The following is a 26,543-nucleotide window of genomic DNA, read 5'->3' as shown; positions in this document are numbered from 1 at the left end:
TTGGTCAAGCTGGAACATGTAAGTGTTATAGTAGATTAAATGTAGATTGATAGCTCCCAATTTTGTGAGGAATAATCGAAAAGAAAAATCACGAGACATTCCAGGTGAATGTGGATTACCAGCGAAGCTTGTCTTGGTACGTGACACGCAGGTGGCGCCAAATTTACCGGAAAGGTGTAAACTAATTTAATTTCTGTTGAAAGTTCACGATGGGCATCCTCAAGGAAGACAGATACATTTATCCACGCACTTTTATTTTGACTCTAGCGAACGAGCAGACGGTGCATCATATTAACTAGTCTACTGATGGTGCGGATCGAGTGTTGAGACGCATAAGCTTGAGGTCAAGAACGGCGAGTGGCATTGGTGGTGACCGTGTACTGACAATGCCTACACCGGGACATTTTTTTCGAACGCCCCACGGTAAAGAACGCCTCACTCTTCAGATACGTAACTTTTTGTTTGCATACATGCAAAATACAAGAAATACTATATATTCAAATGAGCTTCGCCTAAAAAATGTATTTGTCATGAGGCGGCTCGCTGTCGTTGTTTCGGAAGCCGGTTTCGAAAAGAGAGGGTGTGGGTAAAGCGGGGCTTAGGCGTTGCGCTGCTAAGCACAAGGACGCGGGTTCGATTCCCTGCTGCGGCGGCCGCTTTTCTGGTGGAGGCTAAAAGCAAGAACGACCGTGTGTCCGGAATTTCGGCGCACTTTAAAGATCCCCAGGTGTTCAAAATTAATCCGGAGGAATCCACTGTGGTGCGCCTCATAAAACGTGAAGCGGGGATTTCCCCCTTTTGAACTAACGCTATTGCTCGTGACCCCCGCACTTCTTTATGTGTATCCAACATGAATGTTTACCAATTCACTCCAATTCACGGATTGTATTCGGTCTTGTAACTGGAGTACACATATTCGGGGTGATATAAATTCAGAATTTTTCTACAATACGTTTTGGAGTTCATATACAGTGAGCACTCATGTTAGCGCAGTGTCCTTGTTATTCTTATATCGCCTCAAAGGCGTTCTGCTGTGGTAAATGGCGTGTTGGCAACGGGAATTCTTATTTCTAGAAAAACAAGAAAAACGGAAAAGAAAACAGTATATGTGAATACTTTTAAAACGAATAATTCTCGCGATTACCACGGGCTTGGAGGGCGACCGACAACATAAATTAATGAAGCCACCTAAGGTTAGGAGTCTTCATGCGATCGACATCGCTTGCAGGAAATGCAGTAAAATTTAATATTCATCAGACGCGATATCCGTGCAGTGAATTGCAGTTGTTGTTCTGCCATGAGGTGAGATCCTCATTTATGTGTAGGTTTGTTTTATGCGTTTCTTATGTTTAGCGTTCATTTTTATATACCCCGTTCACGCATTACTTGTTACACATGCTAAAACTTGTACTTGTGTCTTTTTTAGCTTACCTTACTCAATGCCTTATCGAGGAAACTGAGAGATAGTTATAAATAAATAAATAAATATATGTAGAATATTACTCATATGGAAGCTAAGCCCTAAGTTGAAACACTAGTTGCAAATCTTTATCTCTAGTGGTGTGTCCGTGAGTTCGCATCGTGCGGAAAGGTAATAATGAGCAGTGACAGAGGAATTCTAAAACTAATTATTGATACGTCACGATGTCATAAAATGAATCAATTCCAGAACTTCATTGAAGTAGCTAAGGTGACGCACCGGGAACATCGCTCGCAGGTACTGTTTTGAACGCGTTTTGAAAATCATGCTCTCTGCTCACGTAATTAGATGCGTCCCTGCAATTTGAATTTTCTCAAAAGCCATTCAAGAATACCAAATTTCGGACGGGCGCGTCTCTCCGACGTCTCCGTCTCTTTTGTGGCATTGAAACCGCCGTAGTACTCCTGTACAGCCGGTAAAAGGCTTGTCTATAACACAGCGTTCGTACTCTCAGCCCTATCCTGCCCCGCCGGAGCGGGATTTGAATAAAAGTACTGCGGAATTCTGAAGTCTTAGCCCTTCGCTTTTGCCTCCGACATGTTTGGAACGAGTATGTTTCGGCAGTTTTCGGATGTAGCTGGTTGAAGTTGAAATCGCTGTTATAGACAAGCGTTTTACCGGCTGTACGTGTCTGTGAGGTGCGTTTTGGTGTCGGTGGCTGTGTTTGAAGTATACCTGACTGGTGAAATAACACCGTTTGGCTGCTGCGGCCGCCGCTGAAAACGTAAGTCACCATTTCAGTTTTTCTTGCGCAGTACGGGAGAGCTCGCGCTCGTTCCCGCCAAAACTTCAGCTTTATTTATAACAACTGGCGCTCGTGAGTGCTGCTTAGCCTTGTTGGTTCTTGCGAAGAATTAAGGGGTCACATACATGTGCTTTCATTTGTGTGACACCAGTTCTAGCTATCCTTTTTCCGGCTTTGTGTTTTTCGAACAAGCGGCCGTGCTCCCATCGCAGGTTCACGACGTTCAGCATGCGTTGAAACAAGACTCGTGTGCAGTATAAGAGTTGCGGATTTATTAAGCTGGCTTCTTTAGGCACTGGAAACATGTACGATTGGTACACGCGATTCGCATGCCACTGATCGTTACGACTGTCGACACGACTAGCCGTACGCGTGAATTTGAGACACATGGCCCGATGCGCGCATGCGATGTGTCGTCGGCGTCGCTCCGCCCACTGTTTTTGCTGTATGGTCAACTACGACGATCGCTGAGCTGAATTTGTAGATTCCGCGCGTTTTTTCGCAAGAAATTGATAAAGCAAGCAATCTTGAAGCGTTTTCTGCCTTCGGGAACAGTCCGCGCTCACGCCGGCCGCGCCTGCCAGCCCGAGACACTCAGCGGCTCGAACCGGCGCAGACCACGGTAGCAACCGCTTGTCGCTGCTCTCCCGAATCAATCTGTTCGCTAAGAAGAAGTTCCGCATGCGAAAAAGTAGGTGTTAATGTGGTGAAAAATTGTGCTAGGGATTGTTGTCAGGGCTTATTTTAAAAGCGGCGATCAGATATCTGCCGCTATGCAAGCCTGCGCTGACCGGCCGTGGATGCCGCGGCGCACGGTGCGCCGAGCGGTCGAGAGATGGCGATACCTGCGCGGAAGCATCTAAACAGGCTACGCAGATGTCTTGGTCACCGATCGCTCAAACGGCCGTTATAGCCCAAATAAAGTTTCACATGCGAGAAAAAGGATGATAGTGTGGTGAAAAGTTGTGTTACGGGTTGTCATCCGCAGTTGCACAGATAGCGGCGATCAAATGTCCGCCAGAATGCTAAGCCTAAGGTTCCCAACACCCGAGCCGACCCGAGCAACGCAAGCCTGTTGCGGGCGGTTGGCGCTCAGCGGACTCTCGATCGCAATGATGGCACGACTGCATCTGGCTTACCAGTCGCACGTCGTGAGCCTCCTCGGACCAGCGAACGACCCAAAACAGGCCCTAACGATCAATCGTAACGATCAGTCGCATGCGAATCGCGTGTACTAATCGTACATGTGTCCAGTGCTAGCTATAAATTAGGCTTTCGTTTCATTATCTTCTTGAGCAACGTAAATATATTGTCGAGCGACAAGGTAATTACACTGCCGCCGGGCTTATCCGTCGGTTCCGTTCCCATCTCGCGCGTCTGACGAGGCAGAAGTGAGCGACGGCGACAGCAACACCGTAACCAGTTTATTACCCAATCAGTTAGGTTGGTAGCGTCGCTTTATTTGGTTACCCCTTAAAATATAACGCAGTCAAAGGTCACAAGGTTTCAATTCAACCGCCAAGTTGGCATAGATGTCTTGCAAAAAAAAAGAACGTGAAGGTTTGTGCGTTCCGAACCCATTGTGTAGTGCGTTGCCTTGTAGCCTCTGGTCCCGTGTTGTTAGAAAACAATACTTAACGCTAATAAAACGTTGACGGCAGGACATTTCATCGCGATTAATTGTTTATGTGGCTACAGTAGCCACAACAAAATTTCACGGAACCGCTGGCGTGTTGCTTTGTGTATTGGACTTTTTTCTTATTACCTTGCGCGACTGCAATAAGAGTGAAGCCCATTTTCGGTGAAATTCCGTACTGTTTTCTCAAAAAAGAGCCAAGTAACGGCTACCGTAAAACGCAGTATTGAAAAATGAATACTGCAGTACGTTTTGTTTCATAGCGAGTGTTGACAAGCTAGACCTTTAGGCTGAATATTTTTACGCGGACATGTGGTAAAACTGGTGCTAGGTGCTGTATTTAGTAAGCAGCGTGCATTTAGCATTATAGTGAACTTTTTTTTACTTATTACAGGCGCTACGACGTAAAGGTGTTTCCCGTGGATGCTTCCAGGGCTATTCTACAATAGTGCTGTTCAACAACATATTGTGATCGCCTGGCGTTCGGAAGCAGAAAGAGAGCAAAGATGCCTGATGCGGCCGACAGCTGTAAGTAATAAACACTTCATCTTTGGTCACTTTTCCATAGTCGTCTGGCAAATAAAAATGTGTCTTTTAGCTTTCATGGTGTCATTTGCATACTTTACTTTCTAGCATCGACTGACCTTAGTTGTGTTTTATTATAAATGTCATTAGAGACATAACATAGCTGCGTAACCAACTTTCTGCTTGATTAAAAATGTGTCTCTTCCACTGCAGTGCATTAATGATGTAGCTTTTTCAAACTGCCAAACACTGCAGTATTTTTTAACAAACTTATTTGGTCACGAGTAAGATTCGATGTGCAGCTTCAAGATTGATGGGGATTAGGAATGCGGTTGTGCGGCATTTATTTTCTGCTTGCCTCTTGTTACTCTCCATGATTCGGCCTTGTTACTGTTCACTGATCCCATGATTAATTCCAATAATGAGAGGCTGACAGATTTGCTGTAATATTGCTTGTCTTCAAGCCATCCTTTTTGATAACACCAAGTACTTGCAGGTTGGCCTGAGGTTGCAGGTTCTCTTGCTGGTCTGGCTGCTTTTTCTGAAAGTGGTTGGTTGGAAAAAAAGAGGAGGACGACCTTGTTGGTTTAAAATTTGAATAGGGGATCAGGACCCCGATGCTTTAAATTAATCCGTGCTCTCGTTCTTCTCAGATGGCTTTTCAGTTGCACTGCTGGTGAAAGAAAAGCCAGAGGCCTTGCTCTCAAAGCTGGTATGCATATTTTTCTTCTGTAAGTTGAGTAAGTGAAATCCAGTGTAGTACTTGTGAATCAGGCTCAGCAATCACCATCACAGCAATTCAAATTTGCTAAAGGGAGCATTTTGCCTCATCAGTAGACAATTGTGAATGTCACATTGATGAATCGTTAGCGTAGTCACTAAATTGTTAGCTTTAAGTGTATAGACTACTAACTAGCGATTCGTTTTCCTGAGAATCGCTTTGTACAGTGGTTTGTCCACTGAGGAAGGAAGCGCAAAATACTGTTACTCGTGTGTCTTCTGGTACTTGCATTTGTGTGCTTTTTATGCAGGAGCCATGGAGAGACTTCCCTTTACCCCAGGATCTTGTTCTCGGGCCAAACTGCGGAGAAATCTGGAGCCGTGACCGTGCACTTCGAAGAGCTCCAGCTGACGGCTATGGACCTAGTGGACGGGTTCGCTTTGCTTTTGGCGGTCTACTGGACCTTCAACATCCAGTATGCCTCAAAGACAAAGCTGACCTGTCTGCTTTTTGAGATGATGCTCGGCCTACCACCGACAGAGCAGATGGTTTCGGTCATAAAAGCAGCAACTGCAATACAGGTGGAGCGACGTGTGTGAGGATGTCAAAATAAAGCATGAAATGCAGTGTGAAAACGATTTGTCTTTTTTTTTTGTCTTTTTTTTTTGGCTAAGCACAAACGACAGCTTTTTTTGTAAAGACGCCTTGCTAAGTTTACTTGTGAAGTAATTTTACTGTATTTCAGTTTGTAAGCATGAAGTAAAGAGGGCTGACACTAATGCTGTTGTGGATGCTAAAGTGTAGTCTTGTTAAAGGTAACATCGTGCTGCCTCTGAATAGTAGAGTTCGGCAACTCGCAGGTAGTGCATAGATCCTGCTTCAAAGGAATACATTAGTTCTGACAAAGAGTAAGCTAGCCCTCCTTGAGGAGGCATTATGGGACTCTGGTTGAAAGAATACAATGATTCTGAAAAGAGTACGCTAACCCTTCCTGGTGAAGTATTGCAAAATGCTGTTTGGTGGAATAAGGTAATTCTGAGGGGTGGCAGAGGTATAGCAAGATTCTGGTAAAGAATTGCATAACTCCCTGACTGGAGGAATTATTCGATCCGTGGTGAGGGAATTGCCAGACGCGGTTCCCGCAACTCCTGTGAGAATACCTCGACCCCCTCTCCGCGAGAGGCCTGCGACTCCCTTGTGAAGGGTAAGGCTATTCTGCTAAAAAGGGAGTTGCCTGATGCTGGAAAAGGGAATCGTATATGGGACAAGGGTTTCTATTCCCTTTGGGAATTGGTGGGACTCCTTTAGTTCTTAGAGTGCGGCTACTCGTTGTTTTCGTCTTATCGGGCTCAATACTCTTGCTGCATCATCCCTGCTCGTTCTAACGACTGTACCATCCTCCTGGCACCGATACGACACGGCGGCAAGCTCAAGAAGGACCCCACGGGGTTGCCTCCAAGCTCGGAGCCCTACCCTCGGCTGGTAGGCCTAGCACAGCTGCCACTGAGCTGCCTGCGAGCAAGACAAGGCCCTGCCATGTCTGACGCCCTGGAACAGGAACGACTTACACAAAACATGCCGGTGCCAGGTGCATCTGCTGCCGCTGACGCTACTGCTGGTGCTAGTGATGACTTTCCGCCACTGATGGAGGTAACGTCTCCGCTCCCGTTACCACCCGCCGACACGTCACCGAAGCGACCGGCCGACAAGACTACTGGTGTGCCAGAGGCAGCTACCCTACCGCCTGCTGCGAAGTGGGCCTGTGCACCGGGCGACACTCAGCAGCCTGCATCCTTAGTGGAGATAGGTTCGTCACCACTTCGCGCAAAAATATGTGCGACGACTTCTACCCCACGGAACTCCTTGCCCCAAGCCCAGCACTCATCCAGATACAAAGTTGCCATCAAGCCACGACAGCATTTCAACATTCTGAATCTTTCCACAAAAACCTTGCAGATGTTGCTAGATAGCTGTCTCGGCACCAATGAATTCACCGGATATGCTTATCACCGGCCAACAAACACGGTATCCGTGTGAATGGACGCCGTGGCAAAGTTATGCTCACTGCAGCACATAGCTCTCAGTGCCGACACGATTCTACAAGTGCAAGCGTAGCTGGTTTCAGGCACCGACATCCGCCGCTATGTTGTCGCGGGTGTAGACCCTGGCGAGAATCCGGACTACATTCGTGACAACATCAAATGTGACACACATCAAGTGCTTCTTGTACGGTATATGGGATCAGGACGCACTTGCCTTATTACGCTACGGGGCCCGCTTGATCCCCCAAACCGCCTATTCTACAATGGCTGTGTTCTTCGACCTCGTCCATATAAAGCAGGGGTAGTGCACTGCTACCGTTGTTTAAGACAAGGTCACATGAGCAAGCCTTGCCCTTTCCCAGACCCGGATGCCCGTGAGGACGCAACTGCATCGCCTCAATAGCCAAAATTCAAGTGCGGTCTGTGCGGCCCTGATGATCATGAGATCACCGATAAAGGCTGCCCCACCAAGAGTAAGGCAACGCGTGATAAGCGTCGTGCATAGCGTGCTCGTTCTCAGCCAGACCCAACCTCGGCATTCAACCTATTCGGTTGCTTGGTGTAGGAAGATGAGGATGCAATGGAGGAGGAAGCCACAGAGCCTCCATCGCAGCCAACATATCGAGACGTTGTTCGCCGTTCGTACCATCGTCGGCAACCTCTTTCTGAGGTTCCTTCATCCCCTACAGAAGACGAGCTTGTTGCCCTGGACCAAAAGCTGGCCTTGCTGCATGGTGAAATTACCAAACTGACCAAGCGCAAGTCTCAATTAACTCGCCGCCAGTAACGCTTACCTCAATCGTCCCAAGACTCTTCAAGTCCGCCTCGTCTTTTCTCCAAGCATCATCAAAGCACGCCGTCCACGAATTCCATTCCCTCACCGCCAGCCTCCTCTGCATTAACCCACCAAGACCAAGTCATTGGTATCTGTACTTGCTGCACAACTTCGCTAAACAGTCCGTCAATATGCCCGAACACAGTATATTGTACAGTGGAACTGTCGGAGCCTCTCCACGAAAATGGGAGAGCTCCGTGAAAGGCTCCGTCTGGGCAAGCTCCATGCCTGGGCCTTCTTTCTTCAGGAGACAAACTCTCTCCCACGCCTGCCGCAATTTACGGCGTACGCGGAGCCGTCAATCCCTGATCGCCGGTGCAGCTCCAGTTCTACTCCTCCGGGCAAGGCGGCCATTTATGTTCCATCTCGGTTTCCTCAGAGTCCCATCCCTCTGGCCACATGGTGTACCGCCTGGCAGGAGGTGGTAGCGGTAAAGGTGCAACTTCCTCGTTGTGCGGTAATCCTGGTTTCTTGATATGTGCGCCCTTACAGTGGTCGTGCGCCCCGCTGGCGGCTGGGCTGGCTTACCGCACTTCAGTGAACCAACCCTGGGTGCACCATACTTGTGGCGGGAGACTTTAATGCTCCGCACTGTGATTGGAGATTACCGTCCTCGAGTGAGCGTGGTCGTGTGGTACTGGAGCACTTCAGTGATGACCGCTTAACGCTTCTGAATGGCATCTCTTGCCCGACACGCCTGTGTACGCACGCACAGATGCCACCGTACTCACCTAACTTGTCGTGGTGGCTGGGTGCACAAACGGCATCTTGGAAACGTGAAGCTGACTGCTGGGGCAGCGACCATCACCCCATTGACCTGGTCCTCATTCTAGAGTCGACGGGTCGCCTTCGTCGCCGTTGCACAGTGGTGAACTGGGACACCTTCCGTTCCACACTGAATGCATCCTTCTCGGCGCCCATTCCGGACCCCACCGCTCTTTTTCGGCGTGTCCTTATGCACGCCTATCAACATACGTTAGTGGAGGAGTCTCGCCCAAAGCCCGATCTTCGGATCCTGGAGCTTTGGGCTCAGCGCAAGCAAGCTGAAGTAACTGCCGCACGGGATCCTTCATCCATACCGGCCAGGCTTCAGTATCAGCGCCTTACCGCTACTGCCAGACCGCACGAAAAAAGACTGTCGAGGCAGCACTGGCTTGACTGGTGAGCCTCTCTAGGCCCATCTTCCTCAACGGCGTCTGTATGGCGCACGTTTGGCGCCATGGAATCGGGCAGTCGCCCTCCGGATGCAGCTGCCAGCGCTTGTATTATACGCCAAACAAGGATCCGGCACAATTCTCCCCCGACGTTGCTCGGGCCTTGTTTCCTGCATTTCATGTAGTGCCAGTGGCCATGCCGCCTCCGTTCCCCCTGCCGAACGATGTTGGATTACGGCCTACTCATGAAGCCGTTTTGGGAACCGTTGACAGCGGCTTAATTCCTGGCAGCGATCGATCCCTCTAAACAGCGGACTGCTCCAGGTCCCGACGGCATAACTGATGAGGTGTACAAGAACATCGACGACCCAGCCCTCATGCCGCTTTTGGACTCGGTTAATCAGGTGTGGCTCTCCGGTCAACTACCTGACTCTTGGCTTCGGGCGGATATTGTTCCCATTCCAAAGCCCGGGAAACCACCACATGTACTTCAGAACTTGCGCCCCATCACCCTGACATCGCCGCTGTGCAAGTTGTTAGAGCGAATGCTTGCAACACGGCTTAAGTGGTGGCTTGATACCTTCCAATGGTATCACCCGGTGAAAATTGGATTCAGGCCCTATCTCGGTACTGAGGATGGGTTGGAATACCTCTCATCTATTGTTTTAGTTGGAGGCCGATCCCGCCATGTGAGAACTGTGCTCGCCATGGACATAGGTAAGGCGTATGACAACGTTAATCACGCTGCCATCCTACAAGTTCTAAATGGCCTCCACCTTCCAGACAAAGTCTGCGATTTCGTCCGATACTTCCTTCAACACCGTTATTTTTCCATCCGCATCAACGGAGCAAATTTCGGTCACATTACACCAGTCCGAGGCGTACCACAAGGGTCTGTTCTGTCTCCGCTTCTTTTCAACATCGTCTTGTTGCCGCTAGCTTGGCACCTTGCTTCAATCCGAGATCTATATTTACTCATGTGCGCGGATGACATTACGGTGTGGTCAGTGCATCCAGACCTGTCACGACAAGCCGAGTGCCTCCAGCAAGCACTAACAGATTGCAAGAGATGGTGCGAGTATGCGGGCCTCCCTCTCTCGCAAGAGAAAACTGCTTTACTTCCCGTGGCCAACGCTTGGGGCCGCCGCCTGCTTGCAGTGTCTCCCATTTCACTGCAACTGAATGGGAACGACATACCCACTGTTGACCGTCTTCGGATCCTTGGACCAGAAATATCGGCATCAGGGTCAGCAGCTCAGGGGCTCCGATCTGCTCGACAGCAAACCGGACAGATGCTCCCCTTCGTTCGCCGCATCGCTCAGAAGCCTGAAGGGGCCTGCTGGGCGACTTCCCGTCTCCTAGTGCGCTCCGTACTACAGCCACGGCTTGTGTATCAGGCACAGTTCCAGCACATGACGCAAGCGGACTGGGCTCGGCTTGAGGCCATCAACAGGGCCGCCATGCGCACCATTACTAGCCTCCCTCGCATAACACCAATTCCACCGCTACAAGCCGAAGCCCAGCTAAACACGCTAGATGAGATCATTCATCAGCGTCATTCCGCTCGCCTGCTCGGTCCGCTCCGCTCACCGGAGGCAGCAGCTCTCGCTGCATAAATGGGCCAGGTTCCTGATACGATGCCAGCCTTTTCTGCGGCTAGACCGCCCTGGCTATATCAGGTGACGGACAACAAGCCTCTGGCAAGGCTACATGTCCGAACCTCTGGCCTTCAACCTCCGGATGAAGACCTCCTTCATGTCCGTCACTGGGCGCCTGCGACGCGGCCACGAGAAATGCAGGCTTTCATGGACGCCGGGGCACACGACTGCCTCGAAACCACAGCCTTGGCTTGTACCTCTCACCCAACCTTAAACCAGTGCTGCGCCTACGAGACCCTCCGCCCTCTACCAAGCCTGTTGGCAGAACTTACTGTAATTCGGGATGGTCTCCAAGCGCTTGCATCGACTGTAACTACCGGCGTGAAACTGGAAATTTACACGGACTCAACGACAGCGATACGTGATTTACGTCGCGTTGCGCGTAGCACCAGCATGTCGGCACGTATTCACGCGATCCTGGACACATACCCATGCCCAGTGCGTGTTTTGTGGGTTCGCCAGGACATGCTTCCTGCCCACATAGCGGCGGATCCCGCCTGTCGCTGTATAGACCTTCCACGGCCACTACCACTTCTTCCGGTGTCCACCCTAGAAGAACTGCTGGTGGAAAAGGGGAACCTCCGCCGCGCCGCGCGTGCTTTACTTCCACAGCGTGGAACTGACCTCCCAGTGGGCTCGCTCGCTGGGAGGAGGTCCTGCTGCGGAGGCTTCGAGTTGGGGTGGCCTTATCCCCACAGGTAACCCACGCTTGGCCTGCCCGCTATCACGCACCGTTTGCGGACACCTGTCCCTTTTGTACGGTCCCTGCGTCCGAAGCCGACACGAGCCACCTTCTATGGACCTCCCTGCCCTTCAAACCTCTCGCCTGCAGCACCTCCGGGGCACAGGGCTCCATCCTGGGAGACCCATGATCTACAGCGGTGGACATGGGGCCCTCAGTACCGGTCTCTGCTGACGTTTCTGCGTGAAACAAATGTGATGTATATATAACTGTTATGCCGTACGGCAAACTCTCGCAAAAAAAGGTGCCAGAGGATATATGCCAGGTGTTTGCAAGGCCGTATTGTTGTTCGGTACCACGGCATGTGCTGTGCGAGTTCTAACGCGCCAGCTGGATCGCGTAGTCCTCTACTCTTTATTTTTGACATTGCCAGCAGCCTGCCTAAAGCACACGGGTGAGCTTTTGTCTGCTTAGCCTTTTATGACAGCCTCGCTTCACTTCCCTTACAAGCGAAACTTTATCGTCGGGCTGTTCGTGTTGCTCTGGATTGGTCGACCTCTTTATTCTCCTGCGCCTCTGTTTTTAATCTCGCGTGAGCTCTTCTGCTGAAATTGTCACTAGTTTTCACCTGCACTAAAATGCGGCCGTAATAACGCAATTCTGGCTCCTGCATCTCTTCGGCGCATGCAATTTGCCGAAGAATACTCTTTAAGATGAGTGTTTCTGCTGCGTTTGTCCATCCCACCGTGGAGGGGGCGACATTGATTACGGCAAAATAGGCTTGACCGAAGTTAAATAAAATATCTTATTCGTATCCATCGCACTGCTACTTAAACAACACTTACTCCATTTTCTATCGTCATGTTCGCACAGAAACTTACCACGCATCCAATAAAATGGTCACTGTACTTTTATTCTTTGCCGATTACCCCCACCCGCAGCCAGGATGGTGTAACGTCCTGCACTTCCACAAAAATGCAGATTTGGCGGAAGTTTCACCTGTAGTCGTTATAATAGCTTAAATGTGGATAATTGGTCGAACAGCATTTTGAAAAACCCAAAATAAGAGAAATAGAAAATATTGCGAAAGGGGCGAACATTTTACCACACCGCATTAGCACAATAATTCCGATCTTGCGAGAGTTCCACTTTTAATCGTTATAATAGCGTAAATGGAGATAATTCTTCGGAGAGACATTTGGAAACAAAAAGAAACAAGAAAAACAAAAACTAACGAAAAGGGGCGGACCGTGTAACGCCCTGGATTTCCACAATAAAGCAGATTTCGCGGAAGTTCCACCTTTATTTGTTATAATAACGCGAATGGAGGTAACTGTTCGGACAGAATTTTGGAAAACCAAAAAATAGGACAAATATTAAAAAAACACTTAAAATTGAAAACTTGTAACGCCCTTCATTTACGCAAAAATGCAGATTTGGGGGATGTAACAACTGTAATCGTTATAATAGCGTAAATGAAGACAATTGGTCGAACATAATTTAGAAAAAGCAGAATATTGGCTTTAATGGACGAGGAGGAAGTAAGGCCGGAAAGGCCGGCAGGTTAAGCAGATAGCATAACCAGACAGCATTCGGTTTGCTACCCTGAACTGGGGGAGTGGGGTTCAGGGGATAAAAGAGAGGGCTGGAAAAGAGGAATAGATAGGAGTGGGAAAGCGCGCACTCAAGTCCCGTTTTGGGCACTACAGTCGTTCATGCAAATTCGTTTCGCTCAGGAAACGTATGAGCGGTCCGGATAACTATTGAGTGTTTCCATTCCACTGGGATTGTTGAGGTCGCCCATGTCTCATTCATTATTTCTTTATTCTTTATTCTTTATTCAAAAAAAAACCTTACAGGCCCCAGAACAGGGCATTGGGTAAGGGGGGAAATCGGGAAAGTACATGACAGATAACATACAGTTTACAGGCAGGGTAAGTGCGCAACAACAAAAAATATAAATGAAATCACATATATCGTGGTACAGGGTGAGGTAAATCTGAAGATACACCATTTGCTGACATGAACATTTCCAAAATATTACCGAGAATATCCAGGTCTTGGTAAACCTCATACGGTATGCTATCCAGGCCTGGTGCGGTACGTTTTTTGGAACATTCAATAGCGGCGATTAGTTCCGGAAGCGTAAACGGAGCCTCCAGGCCGTCCGTGTCTGCTGCAGGAGGAGGCAGATCTTAGGGAAGCGTGTGCAACGCATCGTATAAAGGCAAGAATTGTCGAGCTGCCCCTTTGGCACATTCCTCTGCAGTCTCCTGGGCCACAAGGCGGGAGATTGCCACTGGATCGGGCGGCCGACGCCCGTTTTCTATCGCTTGGAATGTGCTACAAAATGTGTTATTTGATGTACGGCCATTCATACCGTCGCCCCACCGTAGCCACATTTTAAGTGAAAGAACCGTTTGGTATTGTCGGGCTTAAGCTGTAAGGGTACAACCCTGATCCTGTACGGGAGGGAGTCCTGATTTTTCCGAGCAGTGGTATCTACTCTTTTCCGTGCGGCCCACAAATTAACGAGGTGTATGTCGGTGTTCGGTTTCGCTGCCTCTACGCACGTTTCGATCGTAGCCTCCTTTAGCTTTAGAGTCAGTGTACTGCGTAATGTACATCCCGATAGCGGCACGTCCGCAGTAAATGAGCGGAACATGTCCCAGTTGGCAACACCGGCCTCCCGCTCGACCTTTGAGGAAGTGTGCGGGCGTAGATCAATAAGTAGGGGGAGGTGATCACTGCCCCAGGCGTCTGGCTGTACCTGCCAGTAGGGCGTCCGATTTTGCCATCCACCACGCCAGATCGGAATAAATTGTAGTAGTCGAGCGGGTAGGCGTGAAAGGAACGATGAGAAGCTCACACGCCGCGTCTAAAAAGCCTCGTAAATTTTTGTACCACGCCGGGAGGTCATTGCGTATCCCCATTTCATGTGTGGTGCATTAAAGTCACCGCCGACAAGGATTGGGACACCCAGGCACGCTCTTCTTAAATGAGCAAACCAGCCGAGACGTAAACGGGCCGATGATGCAGGGTGTATGCAGATCGAGACGGATATCCCCGCACCGCGCTGAAGACGCACGTGAACAGCAATGACTTCCTGGTTAGTGTTACACCATTCATTAAGGTCTGTCTGCGTATGTGGGTATTGAGTAGATACATAAACGGCAGCCTTGCCAGGATGGCCACCTGTGGTATTCTTGCGCCAATCTGGTGTAGGAAAATGTTACCCCAAAAGCCAGGTAGTGGGTGCAGTGTATTATGTTCCTGCAAGAGCGATTCCCATATCCGAAGCTTGCCCTATTGGACTCGGAATTTCAGTTCTCCAATTTTGTTTGCTAGGCCCCGGCAATTCCACCGTAGGATGCCTGGGTGAGTTGACGTTGAGAGTTTTGCGTTGTCCCGAATTCCCTGCTCTCAAGGGGCTGTTACCGCCATTGTGCGAGGAAAGGTGATACGAAGTCCAGGAGCGTCGAAACGGCCGCGGCTATCGGTGATGAAATGGGAGCGAGGACGATGCACGCAGCTTCCACGAGAGGACGCAGCACCTAACACAGGCCCCCAATGTGAGGGCCGCGAATGGCGCGGCACTGGTCCATCTCCAGCTCCTTCCAGCGTCGAGGCGAGGGGAAGCACGCACACCATAGCTGAGGAGGCCATACCATGGAACACGCATTGCACCACCTGCTGTGAGTAACCATTGTCTCGAGCCAGACGCTGCCGCACCCCTGGGACCACCACCCGTGCGCTGCGTTCTCGGAGGGCCTTGACAGCCGGCAGCCATGTGAGCCGGCAGTCAATGAGCAGCCCCAGGTACTTCACAGTCAGCCGCCAGGGAAGAGGCCATCTTTTGAGTGGTCATCACTGAAAGTTATGGAAGTTATGCCCATCTTATGATGTTATGACCATATACAGTCAAACCCGACTATAACGAACCCGGATAGAGCAAATTATGCTATATATCGCACAAAAATAAATCAGTTACGGAATTACACGCAAAGCATATTCCTTATAACGAACTTCACACCTGATATATCGAACTCGGCGTGGCTACAATGGCCGCCAAAATGCATGGTCTCGGAGCGGCGATTGAGATGTTGATTGGCCGCGACCACGGAGCAAAGGCCGCGACTGAGACATTGCGCCTCGTATGGAGTAACATGACGCCCGACACTTTCCGTAACTGTTTCCGACGAGCCGAACTCTCTACGGAACCCGCCCAGTCAGTGAAGTGAGTCCGGACCAAGGCGGCAGCTCGCCAACTTTCCCGGTGCTGTGCCGAAAGGAGTGTCCTTCGAAGATTTCCTGAGTGTCGACGATGACGTTGCCGTCACTGTACCTCGGACGCGGGCAACATCAGCAGCACCGTCGCAATGCTAATGAAAAACACCGAGGAGGCAGAGGATGTCGCGAGTGAAAACCGTCCAACGCTTAATGAAGTGCTTTCGGCAGTCGACGTCCTCCGCCAATATTTCTTCGACATTGAAGGACATGGACTCGAACTGGTGGAAACAATGTCTCGTGTAAAGAATTCTGTGCTAGTTGACGCTGCCAAAACGAAAGGGAAAACATAAATCACCGCTTTTTTCTGGAAGTAGGCAGTTAAGGCATTAAACTGGAAAGTAGCTTTATTATTTCCAATAAATCGATTGTTTTGTGTATGGTAATGACATACTTTATTTTGTTCCTTTCTGCATGCGGTAATGGCAAGGGGATTCCCGCGCGTTGCGAACTCGTAGCCATAACCTCGTTGCAGGCGGGTGGCGGGTTTGGCTATATCGAACTAATCGTGGCGCATATTGCAGTACGCTATAACCGGTTTTGACTATATATATATATATATATATATATATATATATATATATATATTGCCGCGAACCATACATTGGGTTTGTGTATTTGTGTTTTGCTTTTACCGCCCGGCTGCGCCGGTCTGTGTTATCTCTGCGCCAAGGGAAGCGCGTGTTCCATTCTTTCTTTCTATGCCGCATGTGTTATCTGTTGTGATAGGGAGAGCATTCCCATCTAACGTGAACAGCCCAGAATAATCTTCTTGGATCTACTATGTTCTCGATACGAATCGACGTTTCGAGAACCACGCGCGCCAAAAGATAAAAAGCCTGCAGTGCGGACGCCGGGGCATTCGATTCGACGACACTCGCCTGTGCAAGTCACTTTGTTGACCGCTGCTTCGCCGCCTCTGTATTCTCTTGAGTTGTTAGGGGAGCACAAGTTCGCTCCAATAAACGTGTTTCTCATTCAAGACAACTGCATCGTCCTTGTCTTCGTGACAATATATATATATATATATATATATATATATATATATATATATATATTGTGAGGCTTTAGATAGGAGGCGACAAGACAGTTGCTTCGTAGCTCCTTTATTCGAAGACGAGTCGGAAGAAAAACCCAAGATGGCGATCAAGCCCAAGCACTGATGATGATCTCCGATGAAGCGGGATCGTCGATGATGATGAGTATGTACAAGGAATGAAGAAGTGATGACTTCAAGTCGGTGGTGATGATAGTGAGCAATTGCTACGTACGGCGGCAGACAAGCTGTAGCCGCAAAGCTCACACCTAATATATATATATATATATATATATATATATATATATATATATATATATATATATATATATATATATATATATATATATAGTAAGTAAATGAGGGGCTCGTTGAGGAAATACAGAAACATAGGTCGGCAGTCTACAACGCCAAAGGAGGCATAGGGTGTGGTTAGGCTCTATTTTTTACTATGATAATGAAAAAAAAATCTTAACTTCATTATCATAGTAAAAAATAGAGCCTAACCACACCCCTATGCCTCCTTTGGCGTTGTAGACTGCCGACCTATGTTTCTGTATATATATATATATATATATATATATATATATATATATATATATATATAGCGAATCAGAATAGGAAATGAGGGGTCGTTGAAATAAGACAGACATAAGAATTTGCAGTCAAGACAACCTCGGAAAGCAAAGAGGAGGATGTAGTACGTCAAGATAAAGAATTTGGAAAATAAGAAAGTGGAGAAAAAATGCCCGCCAGCTAGGTGGGATCTGAACCCACGACCTCCAGAATACCGGTCTGGTGCGATAACCACTACGCTACCGGCGGGGCTACTTTAGCCTCCACTTTCTGGGGTATTTATGTTCACGTGTTTTTGTTTACTGCGCTTGGGGGTGGTAGCCAGCACTACTCGGACTACTCGGGGTGAAGGGGACCTTCTTTTTAACCCCCGGGCGTGACTACGACATGTCGAGAGTGGTCGACCAGCGGTGAACCCTCTTAAGCTAACCTTGGCACCAAGACTGCCAGAACAGAGGCCCTCGCTATGCATGTAGCGAATCAGAATAGGAAATGAGGGGCTCGTTGAAATAAGACAGAAATAAGAATTGGCAGTCAAGACAACCTCGGAAAGCAAAGGGGAGGATGTATTACGTCAAGATAAAGAATTTGGAAAATAAGAAAGTGGAGAAAAAATGCCCGCCAGGTGGGATCTGAACCCACGACCTCCAGAATACCGGTCTGGTGCGATAAGCACTACGCTACCGGCGGGGCTACTTTAGCCTCCACTTTCTGGGGTATTTATGTTCACGTGTTTTTGTTTCCTGCGCTTGGGGTGGTAGCCAGCACCACTCGGACTACTCGGGGTGAAGGGGACCTTCTTTTTAACCCCCGGGCGTGACTACGACATGTCGAGAGTGGTCGACCAGCGGTGAACCCTCTTAAGCTAACCTTGGCACCAAGACTGCCAGAACAGAGGCCCTCGCTATGCATGTAGCGAATCAGAATAGGAAATGAGGGGCTCGTTGAAATAAGACAGAAATAAGAATTGGCAGTCAAGACAACCTCGGAAAGCAAAGGGGAGGATGTAGTACGTCAAGATAAAGAATTTGGAAAATAAGAAAGTGGAGAAAAAATGCCCGCCAGGTGGGATCCGAACCCACGACCTCCAGAATACCTTTCCTACTGCTTTTGGGCATGACCCTTGCCTCCCACCAACAGAAACCACGTGTCTCTTGTTTCAATGACCTTACCCGGATTCTTAGAACGGGTGTGTATGGGCAGATGTTCGCCCTTTGTGTGCATTTGCATATTTCTTTGGAACTTCTTCGTTCATCGTGACTAATCTTTTTGCCCATGTCAAACACGTGCATGGGCATATCTTGTTTAGACCCCTCTTTCACCCCAGTTGCCACGGGGGAGGGGAAAATTACCTGGTTATATTTTTTAATTATTTATTTTTTCCTCCGTGTTGGTTCTTCTCTCTCTCCCTCTCTTTTTTTCTCATGTTCGTACCGCGTAACTGTGTGTTCTTATTGTCCTTCTTATAATTTATTTTCCCGCTCTCTCTTCATTCTTTTGCTACCCACCAACCATGATCGATTTGTACAAACTCTCCCTCCTCTTACCTTGCCCTCACCCTTGCTACATTTTCTGTATATATATAACTCTGAAACGAACTTATTTTGTACTCTGAAGAAAGGGAGTCCTCTCCCTGAAACGTCAGTAAACTTATTTCTATTTTATGATTCGTGACAACGACCGCCACTGTTATTCTGACGAAGGCCGGTCCCTCGGCCGAAACGTTATACCATTCCTCTTTCGACGTGTCTTTCTTTTTCTTGATATTTGCCGGTGTTCAAGAAACATTTATTCTTGCACTTATATATATATATATATATATATATATATATATATATATATATATATATATATATATATATATATATATATATATATATATATATATATATATATATATATATATATATACTACTTTACTCGTCGGTATCTTATTAGAAAGATAACACTGATACTTCATTTGGTTGATTACGAGGTGTAACGCGCCGACGCTACGCAGGCGATGAGGCACGCCGTAGTGGAGGGCTCCGGATTAATTTTGACCACCAGGGGATCTTCAACGCGCGGCTAAATCTCGATCACACGGGGGCTCTCACTTTTCGCCTCCATCAGAAGGCGCCCGCCGTGACCGGGAATTGAACCCGTGACCTTGGGCTCAGCAGCGCAATGCTTAGCCACTGAGCCACCGCGGCGGACCTTCTGATACTAGTGAAGCCGTACTAGGTAGTTGCAACCACACTATGGAGGCTTCCTGGTGTCCCAGGGAGCCCTCCTTGCACGGTGGCACCTGTCTGTATATAGAGCATGAAGAGCCGCTCTATATTTTCCTTTAGAGCGGCTAGCCGCTCGGTGCAAGGCTAGGTTCTTTGAATAAAAAAAATTTCTCGCTCCCCCTCTCCCTCCTCTCTCCCTCTCTCCCTCTTTCTCTCTCTCTCTCTCTCTCTCTCTCTCTCTCTCTCTCTCTTTCTCTCTCTCTCTCTCTCTCTCTCTCTCTCTCTCTCTCTCTCTCTCTCTCTCTCTCTCTCTCTCTCTCTCTCTCTCCTGGAGCATGGACACAGCTACCACCCCTCTTCACCCGTTTGTCCCCTGAGCTGCGGGTGACATTGTTGAGCAGCCGTCAAATGGAGAACGCAATCGTCCTGGAGATCCGGGCCGAGACTACCACAGGGCAACACATGGACTTCAGTACTGCGGTTCTACTCCCACTATGAAGCTCAATAAATGACTTTCTAGCCCTCTTCTAGAAGCCACAGTAAAGGACTGTTCTGTTTCAGCCATAAACAATTCTGGTCAAACTCGCTACGTCCCCTTGCAGCCAGTGCAGAATCCGGTGCAGCCTTGGGCCAGAGTAGTATGAACATAATGGGTACATTCACTTCCGCTACACTTCGTTGTCGCTACTTAATATGTTTGGATGACTGTTGTCCCACATTCCTGAAGCAATTTTCACCTCCATAAGTTTACCTGCGGCCGGTTCAGCTTCTAAATAAAAGTTTTTTTTACCCTGAAAATCGGCTTTTCTTCAAAAAATGCTTTTGGCTTTTAGCCCGACCGCTTGTTTATATTATATTCGTTTTAAACCTGCCATAGCTTTGCTACGGCGAGTATTATTCCACACTTTATTTTTTTTAATTTTTTTAATGGGGAAGGGGGCACACGGAATTTTTAAAAGGATTTAAAAGGGAGGGGTTGCCAGAAGATATAGCCACTGTCCACGGTATACAATACGTCTCGACAATACGTCTCTGGGAAACTGAGTGCAGTCGTCTCTCTGTCATCCACAGCCGGTGGGCAGGTTGAGTGTTTCAACAGAGTTCGAAAAGCATGCATTCAGTCTGCTATTCTCGCGAGTAAGACGCTTCCAGTATAGCAGTTCTATAGAAGAGCGCTTGCCCATCCATCTACAGTACTACACCGGACCCAGCGATTGAACGGTCCTAGTTTATTTTAACAGCGAAGCTGTTGAGCAAATCGTTGGTGTATGGTGCCCGCAGTTTGCAATACCAAAAAGAGGCCGAGCGCTCGTGCACGCGTGCCTCGAGCGCACGTTCGTCAAACTACGCATACCCCCTCAGGGAGATTGGCCAACATAAAACTCCAACGTTCGCCGTATGGTGGAACCACTTGCTCGGAACGAGAAAGACGCGTCTCAGCGTACGCCCCTCGTTCGTTCGTCTTCGTGTCGCCGTGCGCATGCGCGCTGTACCGTAGAAGAGCCGCGACTTCAATGTCGAAGCTGCTGTAGGTGATCATTTACTCCACATGGCCCAGGCGCGGATAATTCGCACGGCCGAGGAAGAAGCCGCGCTTCGAGAGGCTCGGCGTGCAAAGCATCCGCCGGAGCCGATAAGTCGCTCTTGCAGAGTGGCGCGCGAAAATGTCGGCCGAAACGACGGGCTCAATCTGGCCTTGTTCAACATAAGGTCCTTCAAATGCCATTCGGGTGACACCAACCACGACACCACAGCGGTGCTAAAACTCAAATTTGTGTCCGTCAGTGATCACCTCTTGCGCGCGAGTGCAAGCTTGCCCGATTTTTGTGTGTGTGTGTGCGTCCAGGTCGGGTTCCTCACTCTCTCTTTTCGTTACAGGCACATCCCATACGCATTTTCACGACAATCCTTACCGGGAAGCGTGTGTGATAAACCTGCATCCGCCTAGACGGCCCCCGTCTAGTGGCTCACTTGAAATTCTTTTATACTCTTGAGCAACTCCCCCTTGTTCCGCCTCAGTGACGCTGGGGTAGAGCCGCGAGTTTTCACGCGAACGGTCTGGGTTCAAGCCCAACAACTCCGCAACAACAAGCCCAACTCCGCTATTTCTTCATCAAGACCCGCGACCTTTTTACTGAATATGTCGTCTTAAGTAAATTCTACAAATTCCTTTAGTAAACAAGGGTGGCTTCATATCTGTTAGATCGGTCTTACCGATCAACGCGTTTAATCAGTTCAGCAATTCTTCTGGGTCGCGAAAAAGGAGCACACATGGGCTGCGTTTAGGCTGTGTTACGGTTCTGCGCGTCGCTACCCTGTGCGCGTGTGCTACAAGTTTGGTGTAGTGCGGGGAAGTTCTCATGTCTTGCGGCAAAGCCCGCCATCCTCAAACAAGTTAGGAGAAGCCGGGCGTGTCTGCCGCGCGAAAACTTGGCGACGATAAACGCCCGCGGCAGTTGCAAAATTCGGAACGAACTGGTTGTAGTGTGGTCGTGTTGAGACTTGACTCTACGAACATACTCCGCTCGCCGAAATCTCCTTTCCCCCTTTCTCAGACTCAACGTGCGTGAGATATATCACGAAACCAGGAAAGGGTGTTCTTGCGCGTGTACACGTTGTTCTGGCTGCGCGCAAATCACTGGAAAGTCTGTTTGTCCGTTGCCACTTCAATGTATAAATGCCGCCCTTTTGGTGGCGCGTGCCTATGCACCACCGTGACTGGCGCGTGACTGTTCCCACAGTTGGGGCAACGAAGATTATCAGCGTCACACTCAGAACTTTCGTGACTGCCACCGCACCGAGCACAGCGGCTCGGGAGTCTACACATGATTGCCACGTGGCCAAAACTCTGGCGCTTAGTGCATTGCTTGGGCGTCTCCACATAAGGATATACGCGGTAGCGCGTGTAGCCTAGGAAAACGTGTTCAGGCGCTGTTTCAGTGGCAAATACAGTCCGCACGCTCATGGATAACTTGCCTAAACGACGCACAGATTTGACAGGTGTTTGCTGACGCAGAGCTACGAGGATTTCAGGGTCCGACAGATCAACTGGAACATCCCGATGCCTTCGCCAATGTAACTACGGACATGTTCGTCCAGTACGTTATCAGGAATGGGAGAGCATACGTCGCCGTGTTTAATAGTACCAGGAAAAGATGAGAGGAATTAGTTTTTTATCCGGTATTAACTATACGGGTAACCCCCTCTCCCCACTGCTGGAAAAACACAACAGCGGTATTTATTCTTAAAACTCTCAGCCACAGGGTCGCTTCAGCAATAGGACCTCTACAGGACTACTACAGGAATACAGGTTGACCTTCACATTGTTGATTGGCCCCAATATTTTTTCTGAGTGTTTGAAGAATTCGGAGGCCATTTTTCGTACTTCATTTGTTTCTTACATTGGTAGTTTAGGAGAATTTTTTGTTTCGTATTCACAATACTCGTAATTTTTTATTTTTATTTATTTTGTTCTAACTCTGCGAACAGCTGTTTTGGCGCAGAAGTAAGTGCTCTAGCCACAGAAACATTTTTCGACAATTATTTACAAGGCGGCAGTTTCGCAAGAGTGGCTCATTGAAACTCTTTTACCTATAAGATTAGTTTCTAATGTGTGCGCCCAAGTCTAACCGCAACACTCTGGTTTTGATTAAGTACGCAGACGATCAGAAACGTATTTTTGGTGTCACACTGAATACAGGAAGAGTTAAGAGGCTTAATGCGCAACGAAAGTTAAAGGGCAGTTCAGACCACATCATTCATTCACCCGAACAGCACTAATCGACGTATCTTCAAGCGAGAGCTACCGAAGGACCAACTCCATAACGAACCGGCATTTTGGTTCTAACCCGCAAAAGCAGAATCTCAAGGTTGAATACAGGCTGCACAGACTGTCGACAAAACAATAGTAGGTGCGGGCATTTGTTTGGTCCTGGCAAACCTACTCTTCACCACGCCATACAACTTATCTCTACGCCCAGGTGCTCAAATTGTATTTTCTTCCCCTATAATTTTTTTTTTGCGAGAGATTGCCCTGTGACCTAAGAAAAAGTTTTCATATGTACAGCACTGCACCAGTAACGCGCGAAAATCTAAGAAGAGACCGGTTCTAGGGCCCCCTAATCCAGCGCTTGAGATCTGGGGGTCTCCCAGGATGAAGCCCTGTGCCTCGTAGGTGTTTTGTTCGGGCGTCTCCAAGACCAGGACAAGTCCACAGCAAGTGTTCAACATCAGCTTCTGACGCAAGAAGCCACACAGAAGGGGCAGGTGTCCGCAAACGGCGCGTGATAACGGGCAGGCCAGGCGCGGGTAACTGCTGGGGATAACGCCACCCCAACCCGAAGCCTCCGCAGCACGACCTCCTCCCAACGGGCGAGCCCACTAGGGAGGTCAGTTCCACGCGGTGGAGGTAAAGCACGCGTGGCGGGACGGAGGTTTTCCTTTTCCACCAGCAGTTCTTCTATGGTAGATACTGGAAGAAACAGTTGTGGCCGTGGAAGGTCGCTGTGGCAGGAGCGACCTTATGCAGCTAAAAAGACGTGATACTTGTCCGTATTACAGAATTGTCTTCGACAAAACGTCGTGTGATTTTTATTCAGAGAAATGCACTATATAGTACGCGAGAAGACAAGAAGCTGCGTATGAATGATTGCAGCATTTTTCACTAAGGGAATGTGCAGGTGGTAATCGCAGGGTCGAAGACTGTTGTGGGAGGGCAGTTGAAGACGTAGACGGTGTACGTGCCGTCGGGCCGAGATACGCATCGGTAGAATTTGTTTGGGTTGTTCGGATACGAGTAAAACCCATCCTTGGGACAGTCTAACTGCGGGGCGGGTGTCGAGACCACCCCTGTTGTTTCCGAAGGCGACGAAGTCGTTGTGGCGGCTCCAGTTGCTGCCGAAGAAGACGACGCTGCTCCGGGTGTCTCAGTGGTCCCACTGGTTTTAACACCTGCTGCTGCTGTCGTCGTACTCGCCGATGGAGGCAGAGTTGGTCTTGTCGTTGTCACGACGGCTGTGCTCGCAAGTGCTCCGGGTGTCTCAGTGGTCCCACTAGTTTTAACACCTGCTGCTGTCGTCGTCGTACTCGCCGATGGAGGCAGAGTTGGTCTTGTGATTGTCACGACGGCTGTGCTCGCAAGTGCTCCGGGTGTCTCAGTGGTCCCACTGGTTTTAACACCTGCTGCTGCTGTCGTCGTACTCGCCGATGGAGGCAGAGTTGGTCTTGTGGCTGTCACGACGGCTGTGCTCGCAAGTGCGTCTCTTATTGCTTTCTGCAGGGGGTTCTTCCCTCCTCCGCAGGCTCCGTGGAAGTCGTCCGTCTCAATGGACCACACCATGGCACCGGCGAGACCCAGGGAACGGGCAAACTGCACCTGTTGTATACGGCAAGCGGCATACGCATGTTAACACGAGCGCCGTGAACAAATATTCATATATTTGCTCCTTAACGCCAAGTTAAAGGGACACCGGAGTGAATAAGTTAAGCTCCTCTTTTTGCTTGCACTGCGTAGACTGGCTCAAATAAACACACTTTTCATCCTTCATCCGGGCGATAAGGCGGTGTTTATTTTATAAAGCCTGAAGGAATAAAAACTACCATGCGCGGCTTGCGGCGGCCGCACCAACTCACAGCAGTGACATCAGTAAAAGGTGCTACGTGATTGGATGATGTCCATGATTAGAATTGAAACAAGTTTCGGTTTCGGTTCTGTGAAATAACAGGCTTGGCATCCGACATTAGCGTTGGCTTAGTTTCAACTGAGCGAACGAATTTAGACGACCGGCGGGCCGACTAAACCCTGGGCCGGCTGATTCTGTCGGAGGGTCGGCGAGCCGTGCAGTAGCGCAGTCGAGCCAAGCTTTTTTTTTCTGACATCATACAAAACACCACAGAAAATGGGCGAGGATGCAGAGAAGAGGACACCATTTTCGAATTGATTTTTTTTTACTGAATAAAGTGGCGTAAACGTAGCGAGAGTAATCGAAACATGGCCTAGAGGCTCTAGACTACAATTTAGGCTAGTAATCCTGCAACGTTTACAAATCACTGCAGTGTCCCTTTAAGCTTTCCCAGGGTGTCACTTTCAATAATACTTGCCACCTTTATTTATGTATTTTAGCATGCGAATACTATACGCCCAATGCAGCTGTTCGTTTCAACAACTTCTTGCACACAGAGATACACGCGCATGCACATACAGACGCACACGCACGTACGCACACACGGTGTCTGTGTGCCTTGTGCGTGTGTAGGAGGGTGTGCGTGTGTGTGCACGTGTGTGTGTGTGCGCGAGCGTTCGTGTGTACGTGGGTGTTGTGTGTGTGTGTCCCTGTGTGTGCGCGTACAGAATAAGACACCTTTACAGCACGCAGCTCATCTCTCTACTGCCCGCACCTGCACTTACGTTTTTCACACTTGAATATATATTTACCGCGTTCGCAGACCACACGCACGTTTATGCGGACGGCTCAGAGGCCGCAGAATCATCTGCCGTTGGCGTGTGGATTCCGTCGGTCCAGTGCAGAATAAGGAAAAAAACTGAGCCACAAAACATCATTCACCGCTACTGAGCTAGCGGCTGTAAGGGCTGCCCTTCATTTCATTGGTGCACACCATGCCCGGCGATGGGTGATCTTCTTACACGGGGTGCTTTGCAAGCTCTAAGAAGGCTGTCCAACCACTGCAGTCAGCTTGTGTGCGAGATCAGCGAAATCCACACAGCGGTAGTGCGCGTGGGCCATCACATCATGCTTCAATGGCTGCCTGGTCATTCGGGAATAGAAAGAAATACTACAGCTGATGCAGCCGCCAGCCCTGGTCACTCTCTACATAACACGACGCAGCTTCCTTTCTCTCGCGGAGATGGTTGTGCCCTAATCTATCGAACTGGTTGGAGAGAGCAAATATTGAAGTGGCAGCCCCCTCGGAGCGGATATCCACCTCTGCATGGA

The 26,543-nt window shown here is 49.0% G+C and overlaps 1 protein-coding gene across 1 annotated transcript in view; it reads right to left on the bottom strand.

The window, feature by feature from the left end:
* LOC144168481 (putative chitinase 10) overlaps positions 1–26,543 on the bottom strand; it is a 114,810-nt gene that overhangs the window by 53,107 nt on the left and 35,160 nt on the right. Inside the window, exons 8-9 of the mRNA XM_077697454.1 lie at positions 24,255–24,964; positions 8,716–8,732 (exon numbers count right to left, since the gene is read on the bottom strand). Of these exons, the coding sequence (XP_077553580.1) occupies positions 8,716–8,732; positions 24,255–24,964 (727 nt within the window). The remainder of the gene's footprint in view (positions 1–8,715; positions 8,733–24,254; positions 24,965–26,543) is intronic.

The sequence above is a fragment of the Haemaphysalis longicornis genome, unplaced genomic scaffold (assembly GCF_048455015.1).
Source record: "Haemaphysalis longicornis isolate Haplotype H1 unplaced genomic scaffold, Haemaphysalis longicornis Haplotype H1 scaffold_2, whole genome shotgun sequence".
NCBI classification, from domain to species: domain Eukaryota; kingdom Metazoa; phylum Arthropoda; class Arachnida; order Ixodida; family Ixodidae; genus Haemaphysalis; species Haemaphysalis longicornis.
This window is presented reverse-complemented; position numbering and strand designations above follow the sequence as displayed.